Source organism: Pseudochaenichthys georgianus, unplaced genomic scaffold (assembly GCF_902827115.2).
Source record: "Pseudochaenichthys georgianus unplaced genomic scaffold, fPseGeo1.2 scaffold_1578_arrow_ctg1, whole genome shotgun sequence".
In the NCBI taxonomy this organism is placed as follows: domain Eukaryota; kingdom Metazoa; phylum Chordata; class Actinopteri; order Perciformes; family Channichthyidae; genus Pseudochaenichthys; species Pseudochaenichthys georgianus.
In genome coordinates, this window is record NW_027262406.1 from 1 (window position 1) to 15,000 (window position 15,000).

Sequence of the window (15,000 nt, forward strand, 5' to 3'; positions counted from 1 at the left end):
TGGTCCTCGGTGGTCCTCGTTGGTCCTCGTGGTCCTCGTGGTCCTCGTGGTCCTCGGTGGTCTTTGTGGTCCTCGTTGTTCCTCGTGGTCCTCGTTGGTCCTCGTGGTCCTCGTTGGTCCTCGTGGTCCTCGTTGGTCCTCGGTGGTCCTCGTGGTCCTCGGTGGTCTTTGTGGTCCTCGGTGGTCTTTGTGGTCCTCGTTGTTCCTCGTGGTCCTCGTTGGTCCTCGTGGTCCTCGGTGGTCTTTGTGGTCCTCGTTGGTCCTCGTGGTCCTCGTTGTTCCTCGTGGTCCTCGGTGGTCTTTGTGGTCCTCGTGGTCCTCGTTGGTCCTCGTGGTCCTCGGTGGTCCTCGTGGTCCTCGGTGGTCTTTGTGGTCCTCGTGGTCTTTGTGGTCCTCGTTGTTCCTCGTGGTCCTCGTTGGTCCTCGTGGTCCTCGTTGGTCCTCGTGGTCCTCGTTGGTCCTCGTTGGTCCTCGGTGGTCCTCGTGGTCCTCGGTGGTCTTTGTGGTCCTCGGTGGTCTTTGTGGTCCTCGTTGTTCCTCGTGGTCCTCGTTGGTCCTCGTGGTCCTCGTTGGTCCTCGTTGGTCCTCGGTGGTCCTCGTGGTCCTCGTGGTCCTCGGTGGTCTATGTGGTCCTCGTTGGTCCTCGTGGTCCTCGTTGGTCCTCGGTGTTGGTCCTCGGTGTTGGTCCTCGGTGTTGGTCCTCGGTGGTCCTCGTGGTCCTCGTGGTCTCAGTCTACAGTATTTGATAAGTTGTTGTTTGAAATGTGCATCCTAGTCTCGAAGGTGTCCAGTTGTGGAGGAGGTGCTTCCGCCTGTTGCTGTTTACTTGTTTACTTGTTCTCAGTGAAATATTGTTTTTGAAATATTTGATTATTGTTGTAGAAAGTTTGTTGTTTCAGGGAATATCTTTCTTTTTTACAAACATGTTAGACTGTTTGTTTTTTGTGCTCTTCCAATATATTTGTTTTTCATGTCCGACGTTTTCTCAATGTTTTTACTGCAGATTGAAAAAGCTTAAGTTCAGGTGGAGGAAGTGTTTCCTGTGAGCGGCAGCAGGAGGTCATCTGTCGATGACCTTTGACCCCTCAGAGTTAAAGATTAAGCTCAGTTTACTGCAGAGCGTCGTAAAAATAACTCTAGCAGTAACACACTGTAAGAAATTAACCTAACTCTAGCAGTAACACACTGTAAGAAATTAACTTAACTCTAGCAGTAACACACTGTAAGAAATTAACTTAACTCTAGCAGTAACACACTGTAAGAAATTAACTTAACTCTAGCAGTAACACACTGTAAGAAATTAACCTAACTCTAGCAGTAACACACTGTAAGAAATTAACCTAACTCTAGCAGTAACACACTGTAAGAAATTACCATAACTCTAGCAGTAACACACTGTAAGAAATTACCATAACTCTAGCAGTAACACACTGTAAGAAATTAACCTAACTCTAGCAGTACCACACTGGAAAACACATTTATAATGTTTAAATATATATATTTTCTAAATTAATGCTTTAGAAACTTCAGAATAAAAGTTCAGTACGACAGGAAGTATTTCAGAATAAAAGTTCAGTACGACAGGAAGTACTTCAGAATAAAAGTTCAGTACGACAGGAAGTACTTCAGAATAAAAGTTCAGTACGACAGGAAGTACTTCAGAATAAAAGTTCAGTACGACAGGAAGTACTTCAGAATAAAAGTTCAGTACGACAGGAAGTACTTAAAAGTACTAAGGAACATTACATTATAAATGTGAAGTTATTGAGAGCTGCCCTGAACGGCTGTCAAAGGTCAACTCCAGAATAACTCTTAAAGAAAATCTGAAATATTATTTTAACACAAACCTCTCAAAATACCTGGAGACTAAAAAAGAAAGACATGAAAAACAAATTCAAGTTTTTGAGTGATTTCAAATTTTTGGTAAAAATATCTCAGCTTTTGTCTGAAAACATTCTAGGAACAATGGGATCCTTTTGATATAGAAGAGACATGAAGAAGAGGGGACACATGTTGATGTAGAGAGACATGAAGAAGAGGGGACACATGTTGATGTAGAGAGACATGAAGAAGAGGGGACACATGTTGATGTAGAGAGACATGAAGAAGAGGATTTTGTATAATAGGTGACCTTTAACAAAAGGTGTGTGTGTGTGTGTGTGTGTGTGTGTGTGTGTGTGTGTGTGTGTGTGTGTGTGTGTGTGTGCAGACGAGCGTGAGGCGGTGCAGAAGAAGACCTTCACTAAGTGGGTGAACTCTCACCTGTCCAGGGTGTCCTGCAGGATCTCAGACCTGTACCTGGACCTGAGGGATGGAAGGTCCCTCATCAAGCTGCTGGAGGTGCTGTCGGGGGAGAAACTGGTACACACTCCACACACTCTACACACACACTCTACACACACCTGACACACACTGCATACACTCTATACACAACACACAACACACACTCTACACAACTAACACTCTACACAACACACTCTACACACTCTCTACACTCTACACACACCTGACACACACTGCATACACTACACAACACACAACACACACTCTACACAACTAACACTCTACACCACACACACTCTACACAACAAATTATACACAACACACTGTACACAACTAACACTGTACACACACTGTGTGTCTCTCCATGTCCTCCAGCCAAAGCCCACTAAAGGCCGGATGCGGATCCACTGCCTGGAGAACGTGGACAAGGCTCTGCAGTTCCTGAAGGAGCAGAGAGTTCACCTGGAGAACATGGGCTGCCACGACATCGTGGACGGGAACCACCGCCTGACGCTGGGCCTCATCTGGACCATCATCCTGCGCTTCCAGGTACCACCACCACTTCCTGCTGTACCACCACCACTTCCTGCTGTACCACCACCACTTCCTGCTCTACCACCACCACTTCCTAATGGAAGTGGTGGTGTTTTTTCTCAAAACATTGGCTTTTTTCTGACTTTTTCCTCAAAATCCTGACTTTTTCACAAAATTCTGACTTTTTCACAAAATTCTGACTTTTTCACAAAATCCTGACTCTTTCACAAAATCCTGACTTTTTCACAAAATCTCCAAATTCTGGCTTTTTCTCTAAATTCTAACTTTTCTGAATACTTAAAAATGTTAATAATCCCTGGTCCCTGGCTTGAGCTTCAACATCAGCATCCATGTATTTATGATCCTCTCCAGAATGGAAGTAGTCATCACATACAGAGCATCAACTAATTCCTGAACAGTGTCCTTCACATGCTGATATCCAAGAGAGGGAGTTACACAGTCACAAGATGGAGGAATAGCGGTTATTGTAGGTAATCATCCTGTCATGTGCAAAATTCTGACTTGTTCTCAAAATTCTGACTTGTTCTCAAAATTCCGACTTTTTCTCAAAATCCTAACTTTTTCTCAAGATCTCAAAATTCTGACTTTTTCTCAAAATCTCAAAATCCTGACATTTTCACAAAATCCTGACATTTTCAAAATCTCAAAATTCTGACGTTTTCACCAAATCTCAAAATACTGACTTTTTCATAACATGTTGAATTTTTCTTAAAATTCTGACTTCACAAAATCTCAAAATTCTGACTTTCTCAATATCTCAAAATTCTGACTTTTTCTCAAAATTCTGACTTTTTCTTAAAATCTCAAAATTCTGACATTTTCACAAAATCCTGACATTTTCACAAAATCTCAAAATTCTGACTTTTTCTCAATATCTCAAAATTCTGACTTTTTCTCAAAATTCCGACTTTTTCTCAAAATCCTGACTTTTTCTTAAGATCTCAAAATTCTGACTTTTTCTCAAAATCTCAAAATCCTGACATTTTCACAAAATCCTGACATTTTCACAAAATCCTGACATTTTCACAAAATCTTGACATTTTCAAAATCTCAAAATTCTGACATTTTCACCAAATCTCAAAATACTGACTTTTTCATAACATGTTGAATTTTTCTTAAAATTCGGACTTTTCACAAAATTCGGACTTTTTCTCAATATCTCAAAATTCGGACTTTTTCTTAAAATCTCAAAATTCTGACATTTTCACAAAATCTTGACTTTTTTCAAAATCTCAAAATTCTGACTTTTTTCAAAATCATGACTTTTTCCACAAAATCTTGATTTTTCCAAAATCCTGACTTTTTCCAAAATCCTGACTTTTTCAGATTCCTTAAAAATGTTAATAATCCCTGGTCTCCGGCTTGAGCTTCAACATCAGGATCCATGTATTTGTGATTCTCTCCAGAATGGAAGTAGTCATCACATACAGAGCATCAACTAATTCCTGAACAGTGTCCTTCACATGCTGATATCCAAGAGAGGGAGTTACACAGTCACAAGATGGAGGAATAGCGGTTATTGTAGGTAATCATCCTGTCATGTGCAAAATTCTGACTTGTTCTCAAAATTCTGACTTTTTCTCAATATCTCAAAATTCCGACTTTTCCTCAAAATTCTGACTTTTTCCTCAAAATCCTGACTTTTTCACAAAATCCTGACTTTTTCACAAAATATTGACTTTTGCCAAAATATTGACTTTTTCACAAAATCTTGACTTTTCCAAAATCCTGACTTTTTCCAAAATCCTGACTTTTTCACAAAATCCTGACTTTTTCACAAAATATTGACTTTTGCCAAAATATTGACTTTTTCACAAAATCTTGACTTTTCCAAAATCCTGACTTTTTCCAAAATCCTGACTTGTTCTCAAAATTCCGACTTTTTCTCAAAATCCTAACTTTTTCTCAAGATCTCAAAATTCTGACTTTTTCTCAAAATCTCAAAATCCTGACATTTTCACAAAATCCTGACATTTTCAAAATCTCAAAATTCTGACGTTTTCACCAAATCTCAAAATACTGACTTTTTCATAACATGTTGAATTTTTCTTAAAATTCTGACTTCACAAAATCTCAAAATTCTGACTTTCTCAATATCTCAAAATTCTGACTTTTTCTTAAAATCTCAAAATTCTGACATTTTCACAAAATCCTGACATTTTCACAAAATCTCAAAATTCTGACTTTTTCTCAAAATTCCGACTTTTTCTCAAAATCCTGACTTTTTCTCAAAATCTCAAAATCCTGACATTTTCACAAAATCCTGACTTTTTCTCAAAATCCTGACTTTTTCTTAAGATCTCAAAATTCTGACTTTTTCTCAAAATTCTGACATTTTCACCAAATCTCAAAATACTGACTTTTTCATAACATGTTGAATTTTTCTTAAAATTCGGACTTTTCACAAAATTCGGACTTTTTCTCAATATCTCAAAATTCGGACTTTTTCTTAAAATCTCAAAATTCTGACATTTTCACAAAATCTTGACTTTTTTCAAAATCTCAAAATTCTGACTTTTTTCAAAATCATGACTTTTTCCACAAAATCTTGATTTTTCCAAAATCCTGACTTTTTCCAAAATCCTGACTTTTTCAGATTCCTTAAAAATGTTAATAATCCCTGGTCTCCGGCTTGAGCTTCAACATCAGGATCCATGTATTTGTCCATGTATTTGTATTTGTATTTGTGTCCTTCACATGCTGATATCCAAGAGAGGGAGTTACACAGTCACAAGATGGAGGAATAGCGGTTATTGTAGGTAATCATCCTGTCATGTGCAAAATTCTGACTTGTTCTCAAAATTCTGACTTTTTCTCAATATCTCAAAATTCCGACTTTTCCTCAAAATTCTGACTTTTTCCTCAAAATCCTGACTTTTTCACAAAATCCTGACTTTTTCACAAAATATTGACTTTTGCCAAAATATTGACTTTTTCACAAAATCTTGACTTTTCCAAAATCCTGACTTTTTCCAAAATCCTGACTTTTTCACAAAATCCTGACTTTTTCACAAAATATTGACTTTTGCCAAAATATTGACTTTTGCCAAAATATTGACTTTTTCACAAAATCTCAAAATTCTGGCTTTTTCTCTAAATTCAGACTTCACTGGTCCCCGGCTAAATTCTGACTTTGCATCTGATCTGGATTCAGCTCTGTATTTACTGAGAGGACAGACTGGAGCACACAGGATGCTTCAGGCTGACTTCATTGATCTCCATCAGATGGTAGCAGTTCAGATTCTCTGTCCGAGCATGCTTTGTCCCAGAGGATGCTGTTGGAGCCTCAGGTTATTATGGTCTGTGAGTCAGAACGTCTGACGGGTGGAGCAGTACTGTAGAACAGACAACAAGTACTTATGGTTTGAGTGAGTACTCATCACGGTGTGTGTGTGTGTGTGTGTGTGTGTGTGTGTGTGTGTGTGTGTGTGTGTGTGTGTGTAGATCCAGGACATCATTGTGGATTGTGACGACAACAAAGAGAAGCGGTCAGCGAAGGACGCTCTGCTGCTCTGGTGCCAGATGAAGACCGCCGGGTGAGGCTCTACAACTTGATATGTACCGTTCACTGTGAGTGTGCGGCGTCTCTGAAAGGTGTGTCTGTTCCTCAGGTATCCAAACGTCAACATCCGCAACTTCAGCACCAGCTGGAGGGACGGCATGGCCTTCAACGCACTCATCCACAAGCACAGGTAACCTTCAGATAACTGACCTTCAGGTGACCTTCAGGTAACTGACTCTCAGGTAACCTTCAGGTAACCTTCAGATAACTGACCTTCAGGTAACCTTCAGTTAACTGACCTTCAGGTAACCTTTAGATAACTGACCTTCAGGTAACCTTCAGATAACTGACCTTCAGGTAACCTTCAGATAACTGACCTTCAGGTGACCTTCAGGTAACTGACTCTCAGGTAACCTTCAGGTAACCTTCAGATAACTGACCTTCAGGTAACCTTCAGTTAACTGACTCTCAGGTAACCTTCAGATAACTGACACACAGGTAACCTTCAGATAACTGACCTTCAGATCACTGACCTTTAGATAACTGACCTTCAGGTAACCTTCAGATAACTGACCTTCAGGTAACCTTCAGTTAACTGACCTTCAGGTAACCTTCAGATAACTGACACACAGGTAACCTTCAGATAACTGACCTTCAGATCACTGACCTTTAGATAACTGACCTTCAGGTAACCTTCAGATAACTGACCTTTAGGTAACCTTCAGATAACTGACCTTCAGGTAACCTTCAGATAACTGACCTTCAGGTAACCTTCAGATAACTGACCTTCAGGTGACCTTCAGGTAACTGACTCTCAGGTAACCTTCAGGTAACCTTCAGATAACTGACCTTCAGGTAACCTTCAGTTAACTGACCTTCAGGTAACCTTCAGATAACTGACACACAGGTAACCTTCAGATAACTGACCTTCAGATCACTGACCTTTAGATAACTGACCTTCAGGTAACCTTCAGATAACTGACCTTCAGGTAACCTTCAGATAACTGACCTTCAGGTAACCTTCAGATAACTGACTCTCAGGTAACCTTCAGGTAACCTTCAGGTAACCTCCAGGTAACTGACTCTCAGGTAACCTCCAGGTAACTGACCTTCAGGTAACCTTCAGATAACTGACCTTCAGGTAACCTTCAGGTAACTGACCTTCAGGTAACTGACCTTCCGATAACTGACTCAGGTAACGCCCTCTGTTGTCTGAAGATATCTTCGTGAGATGAGCGTTTAACGGGCAACTTAATGACATTTTCTTTGAGCTAAAAAAGTTGTTTGGATAAAGTGTTGTTAATAAAGTTGTGTAAATAAAGTGTTGTTAATAAAGTTGTGTAAATAAAGTGTTGTTAATAAAGTTGTCCCCGTGCTCAGGCCCGATCTCATCGACTTCGATAAGCTGAAGAAGTCGAACGCCCACCACAACCTTCAGGACGCTTTCAACCTGGCGGAGCAACACCTGGGCATCACCAAGCTGCTGGACCCCGAGGGTGACTTCCTGCTCCCCTTCACAATAAGAGCCCCTAAACTTCCTGCTCCCCTTCACAATAAGAGCCCCTAAACTTCCTGCTCCCCTTCACAATAAGAGCCCTAAACTTCCTGCTCCCCTTCACAATAAGAGCCCTAAACTTCCTGCTCCCCTTCACAATAAGAGCCCCTAAACTTCCTGCTCCCCTTCACAATAAGAGCCCCTAAACTTCCTGCTCCCCTTCACAATAAGAGCCCTAAACTTCCTGCTCCCCTTCACAATAAGAGCCCTAAAGGACTTTATATGTATATTTTATAACGTGTATCTGTTGCCCCGCAGACATCAGCGTGGACCAGCCGGACGATAAGTCGGTGATCACATACGTGGTGACGTACTACCACTACTTCTCCAAGATGAAGGCTCTGAAGGTGGAGGGGAAGCGCATTGGCAAGGTCAGGAGCCTTCACGATGAAGGATATGAAGGACATCCAGGAGCCTTCAACATGAGAGACCGTCAGGACCTCCTCACAGGAAGTGGTTAACGCGTGTTCCCCTGCAGGTGCTGGAGAACGCCATCGAGACGGAGAAGATGGTGCAGAAGTACGAGTCTCTGGCCTCAGACCTGCTGGAGTGGATCGAGCAGACCATCATCATCCTCAACAACAGGAAGTTCGCCAACGCCCTGCTGGGGGTCCAGCAGCAGCTGCAGGCCTTCAACACCTACCGGACCGCGGAGAAGCCCCCCAAGTAACCCCCCACTGCCATGCAATACGATTACACTGTAACGGTCAGGTCTGAAGTGCTGCTGGCATCACAGCAGCTCCACGTGGAGCATCAACAGACAAACAACAACACACGAGAAACAAACAACAACATGTAACATCAACAGACAAACATCAACACACGAGAAACAAACAACAGCATGGAACATCAACAGACAAACAACAACACACATGAGAAACAAACAACAACATGGAACATCAACAGACAAACAACAACACACATGAGAAACAAACAACAACATGGAACATCAACAGACAAACAACAACACACATGAGAAACAAACAACAACATGGAACATCAACAGACAAACATCAACACACATGAGAAACAAACAACAGCATGGAACATCAACAGACACACATCAACACACGAGAAACAAACAACAACATGTAACATCAACAGACAAACAACAACACACGAGAAACAAACAACAACATGTAACATCAACAGACAAACATCAACACACGAGAAACAAACAACAGCATGGAACATCAACAGACACACATCAACACACGAGAAACAAACAACAACATGTAACATCAACAGACAAACAACAACACACGAGAAACAAACAACAACATGTAACATCAACAGACAAACAACAACACACGAGAAACAAACAACAACATGTAACATCAACAGACAAACATCAACACACGAGAAACAAACAACAGCATGGAACATCAACAGACACACATCAACACACGAGAAACAAACAACAACATGTAACATCAACAGACAAACAACAACACACGAGAAACAAACAACAACATGTAACATCAACAGACAAACATCAACACACAAGAAACAAACAACAGCATGGAACATCACAGCAGCTCCATGTGGAACATCAACAGACAAACATCAACACACGAGAAACAAACAACAACATGTAACATCAACAGACACACATCAACACGAGAAACAAACAACAACATGGAACATCAACAGACACACATCAACACACGAGAAACAAACAACAACATGTAACATCAACAGACAAACATCAACACGAGAAACAAACAACAACATGTAACATCACAGCAGCTCCACGTGGAGCATCAACAGACAAACATCAACACACGAGAAACAAACAACAACATGTAACATCAACAGACAAACATCAACACACGAGAAACAAACAACAACATGTAACATCACAGCAGCTCCATGTGGAACATCAACAGACAAACATCAACACACGAGAAACAAACAACAACATGTAACATCAACAGACACACATCAACACACGAGAAACAAACAACAACATGGAACATCAACAGACACACATCAACACACGAGAAACAAACAACAACATGTAACATCAACAGACAAACATCAACACACGAGAAACAAACAACAACATGGAACATCACAGCAGCTCCATGTGGAACATCAACAGACAAACATCAACACACGAGAAACAAACAACAACATGTAACATCAACAGACAAACATCAACACACGAGAAACAAACAACAACATGGAACATCAACAGACACACATCAACACACGAGAAACAAACAACAACATGTAACATCAACAGACAAACATCAACACACGAGAAACAAACAACAACATGGAACATCACAGCAGCTCCATGTGGAACATCAACAGACAAACATCAACACACGAGAAACAAACAACAACAAGTAACATCAACAGATACACATCAACACACGAGAAACAAACAACAACATGTAACATCAACAGACAAACATCAACACACGAGAAACAAACAACAACATGGAACATCAACAGACAAACATCAACACACGAGAAACAAACAACAACATGTTACATCAACAGACAAACATCAACACACGAGAAACAAACAACAACATTTAACATCAACAGACAAACATCAACACACGAGAAACAAACAACAACATGTAACATCAACAGACAAACATCAACACACGAGAAACAAACAACAACATGGAACATCAACAGACAAACATCAACACACACGATAAACAAACAACAACATGTAACATCACAGCAGCTCCATGTGGAACATCAACAGACAAACATCAACACACGAGAAACAAACAACAACATGTAACATCAACAGACAAACATCAACACACGAGAAACAAACAACAACATGTAACATCAGCAGACAAACATCAACACACGAGAAACAAACAACAACATGGAACATCACAGCAGCTCCATGTGGAACATCAACAGACAAACATCAACACGAGAAACAAACAACAACATGTAACATCAACAGACAAACATCAACACACGAGAAACAAACAACAACATGTAACATCAACAGACAAACATCAACACACGAGAAACAAACAACAACATGGAACATCACAGCAGCTCCATGTGGAACATCAACAGACAAACATCAACACACGAGAAACAAACAACAACATGTAACATCAACAGACACACATCAACACACGAGAAACAAACAACAACATGTAACATCAGCAGACAAACATCAACACACGAGAAACAAACAACAACATGGAACATCACAGCAGCTCCATGTGGAACATCAACAGACAAACATCAACACACGAGAAACAAACAACAACATGTAACATCAACAGACACACATCAACACACGAGAAACAAACAACAACATGTAACATCAACAGACAAACATCAACACACGAGAAACAAACAACAACATGGAACATCAACAGACACACATCAACACACGAGAAACAAACAACAACATGTAACATCAACAGACAAACATCAACACACGAGAAACAAACAACAACATGGAACATCAACAGACACACATCAACACACGAGAAACAAACAACAACATGTAACATCAACAGACAAACATCAACACACGAGAAACAAACAACAACATGTAACATCAACAGACAAACATCAACACACGAGAAACAAACAACAACATGGAACATCAACAGACACACATCAACACACGAGAAACAAACAACAACATGTAACATCAACAGACAAACATCAACACACGAGAAACAAACAACAACATGGAACATCAACAGACACACATCAACACACGAGAAACAAACAACAACATATAACATCAACAGACAAACATCAACACACGAGAAACAAACAACAACATGTAACATCACAGCAGCTCCATGTGGAACATCAACAGACAAACATCAACACACGAGAAACAAACAACAACATGTAACATCAACAGACAAACATCAACACACGAGAAACAAACAACAACATGTAACATCAGCAGACAAACATCAACACACGAGAAACAAACAACAACATGTAACATCACAGCAGCTCCATGTGGAACATCAACAGACAAACATCAACACGAGAAACAAACAACAACATGTAACATCAACAGACACACATCAACACACGAGAAACAAACAACAACATGTAACATCAACAGACAAACATCAACACACGAGAAACAAACAACAACATGGAACATCAACAGACAAACATCAACACACGAGAAACAAACAACAACATGTAACATCAACAGACACACATCAACACACGAGAAACAAACAACAACATGTAACATCAACAGACAAACATCAACACACGAGAAACAAACAACAACATGGAACATCAACAGACAAACATCAACACACGAGAAACAAACAACAACATGTAACATCAACAGACAAACATCAACACACGAGAAACAAACAACAACATGTAACATCAACAGACAAACATCAACACACGAGAAACAAACAACAACATGTAACATCAACAGACAAACATCAACACACGAGAAACAAACAACAACATGTAACATCACAGCAGCTCCATGTGGAACATCAACAGACAAACATCAACACACGAGAAACAAACAACAACATGGAACATCACAGCAGCTCCATGTGGAACATCAACAGACAAACATCAACACACGAGAAACAAACAACAACATGTAACATCAACAGACAAACATCAACACACGAGAAACAAACAACAACATGTAACATCAGCAGACAAACATCAACACACGAGAAACAAACAACAACATGTAACATCACAGCAGCTCCATGTGGAACATCAACAGACAAACATCAACACGAGAAACAAACAACAACATGTAACATCAACAGACAAACATCAACACACGAGAAACAAACAACAACATGGAACATCAACAGACAAACATCAACACACATGAGAAACAAACAACAACATGGAACATCACAGCAGCTCCATGTGGAACATCAACAGACAAACATCAACACACGAGAAACAAACAACAACATGTAACATCAACAGACAAACATCAACACACATGAGAAACAAACAACAACATGGAACATCACAGCAGCTCCATGTGGAACATCAACAGACAAACATCAACACACATGAGAAACAAACAACAACATGGAACATCAACAGACAAACATCAACACACACGAGAAACAAACAACAACATGTAACATCACAGCAGCTCCATGTGGAACATCAACAGACAAACATCAACACACGAGAAACAAACAACAACATGTAACATCAACAGACAAACATCAACACACGAGAAACAAACAACAACATGGAACATCAACAGACAAACATCAACACGAGAAACAAACAACAACATGTAACATCAACAGACAAACATCAACACACGAGAAACAAACAACAACATGTAACATCAACAGACAAACATCAACACACGAGAAACAAACAACAACATGGAACATCACAGCAGCTCCATGTGGAACATCAACAGACAAACATCAACACACGAGAAACAAACAACAACATGTAACATCAACAGACACACATCAACACACGAGAAACAAACAACAACATGTAACATCACAGCAGCTCCATGTGGAGCATCAGCAGACAAACATCAACACACGAGAAACAAAGAACAACATGTAACATCAACAGACAAACATCAACACGAGAAACAAACAACAACATGTAACATCAACAGACAAACATCAACACACACGAGAAACAAACAACAACATGTAACATCACAGCAGCTCCATGTGGAACATCAACAGACAAACATCAACACACGAGAAACAAACAACAGCATGTAACATCAACAGACAAACATCAACACACGAGAAACAAACAACAACATGTAACACCACCTGGGGCCTGTTCTACGAAGCCGGTTCAACCTCACCTGGATGTTGGAGTTAGCCGGTCGGCCTAATCCAGAACGCGCTCTCGCTAAGCGGTCCTACGCCGCGGGTCATCAAGTGGATCGCTCAGCCAGCCGTGTCCTCTCTAGCTAGGTGTTCACATGAGAGGGGCGGGATCTGGAGCATTCAACCAATCACAGACATGGAGAAGCTACTGACAGCACAGCGTCATACTTCCTGAATGAAAAGTGAACTCTAATATTAGACATATGAAGAAGTTAAACTTTAAACATGACTTGAACACTTGATCAGGATCAAAGCCTCAGAGCTGCAGCTGCAAGGTGAACACAGCTGGAGCAGAGCAAGTGTTGGAATGTGTCCATCAGCAGGTTCATGATGTCACGCCCGTCTAACACACCGTCTGACTCTCATCACCTCTGACTCAGAGTCTCCTCAACTCAACGTGTTGCTGACATAATGCTTCATCCAGTCTGTGGCGCTGAGAGTGCTGCACGGCCAGACACGCTCAGGGACTCGGATCAGGAGACATGTGATACATCATGAAGTGATGTGCCGCGGACTGGACTTAGTGTACTCTGATCCGGGTACTGATGCTGACTGGACTTAGTGTACTCTGATCCGGGTTCTGATGCTGACTGGACTTAGTGTACTCTGATCCGGGTACTGATGCTGACTAGACTTAGTGTACTCTGATCCGGGTACTGATGCTGACTGGACTTAGTGTACTCTGATCCGGGTACTGATGCTGACTGGACTTAGTGTACTCTGATCCGGGTTCTGATGCTGACTGGACTTAGTGTACTCTGATCCGGGTACTGATGCTGACTGGACTTAGTGTACTCTGATCCGGGTTCTGATGCTGACTGGACTTAGTGTACTCTGATCCGGGTACTGATGCTGACTGGACTTAGTGTACTCTGATCCGGGTACTGATGCTGACTGGACTCAGTGTACTCTGATCCGGGTACTGATGCTGACTGGACTTAGTGTACTCTGATCCGGGTACTGATGCTGACTGGACTTAGTGTACTCTGATCCGGGTTCTGATGCTGACTGGACTTAGTGTACTCTGATCCGGGTACTGATGCTGACTAGACTTAGTGTACTCTGATCCGGGTACTGATGCTGACTGGACTTAGTGTACTCTGATCCGGGTACTGATGCTGACTGGACTTAGTGTACTCTGATCCGGGTACTGATGCTGACTGGACTCAGTGTACTCTGATCCGGGTACTGATGCTGACTGGACTTAGTGTACTCTGATCCGGGTACTGATGCTGACTGGACTTAGTGTACTCTGATCCGGG

At 41.1% G+C, this 15,000-nt stretch overlaps 1 protein-coding gene across 1 annotated transcript in view; it reads left to right on the plus strand.

Annotated features, from left to right (window-relative positions):
• Positions 1 to 2,211: 2,211 nt before the first annotated feature.
• LOC117441231 (spectrin beta chain, non-erythrocytic 1-like) overlaps positions 2,212 to 15,000 on the plus strand; it is a 26,649-nt gene continuing 13,860 nt past the window's right edge. The window contains exons 1-7 of the mRNA XM_034077429.2: positions 2,212 to 2,361; positions 2,659 to 2,832; positions 6,283 to 6,374; positions 6,450 to 6,530; positions 7,721 to 7,836; positions 8,154 to 8,266; positions 8,374 to 8,561. Coding sequence (XP_033933320.1) covers positions 2,680 to 2,832; positions 6,283 to 6,374; positions 6,450 to 6,530; positions 7,721 to 7,836; positions 8,154 to 8,266; positions 8,374 to 8,561 — 743 coding nt within the window. The 5' untranslated portion in view covers positions 2,212 to 2,361; positions 2,659 to 2,679. The remainder of the gene's footprint in view (positions 2,362 to 2,658; positions 2,833 to 6,282; positions 6,375 to 6,449; positions 6,531 to 7,720; positions 7,837 to 8,153; positions 8,267 to 8,373; positions 8,562 to 15,000) is intronic.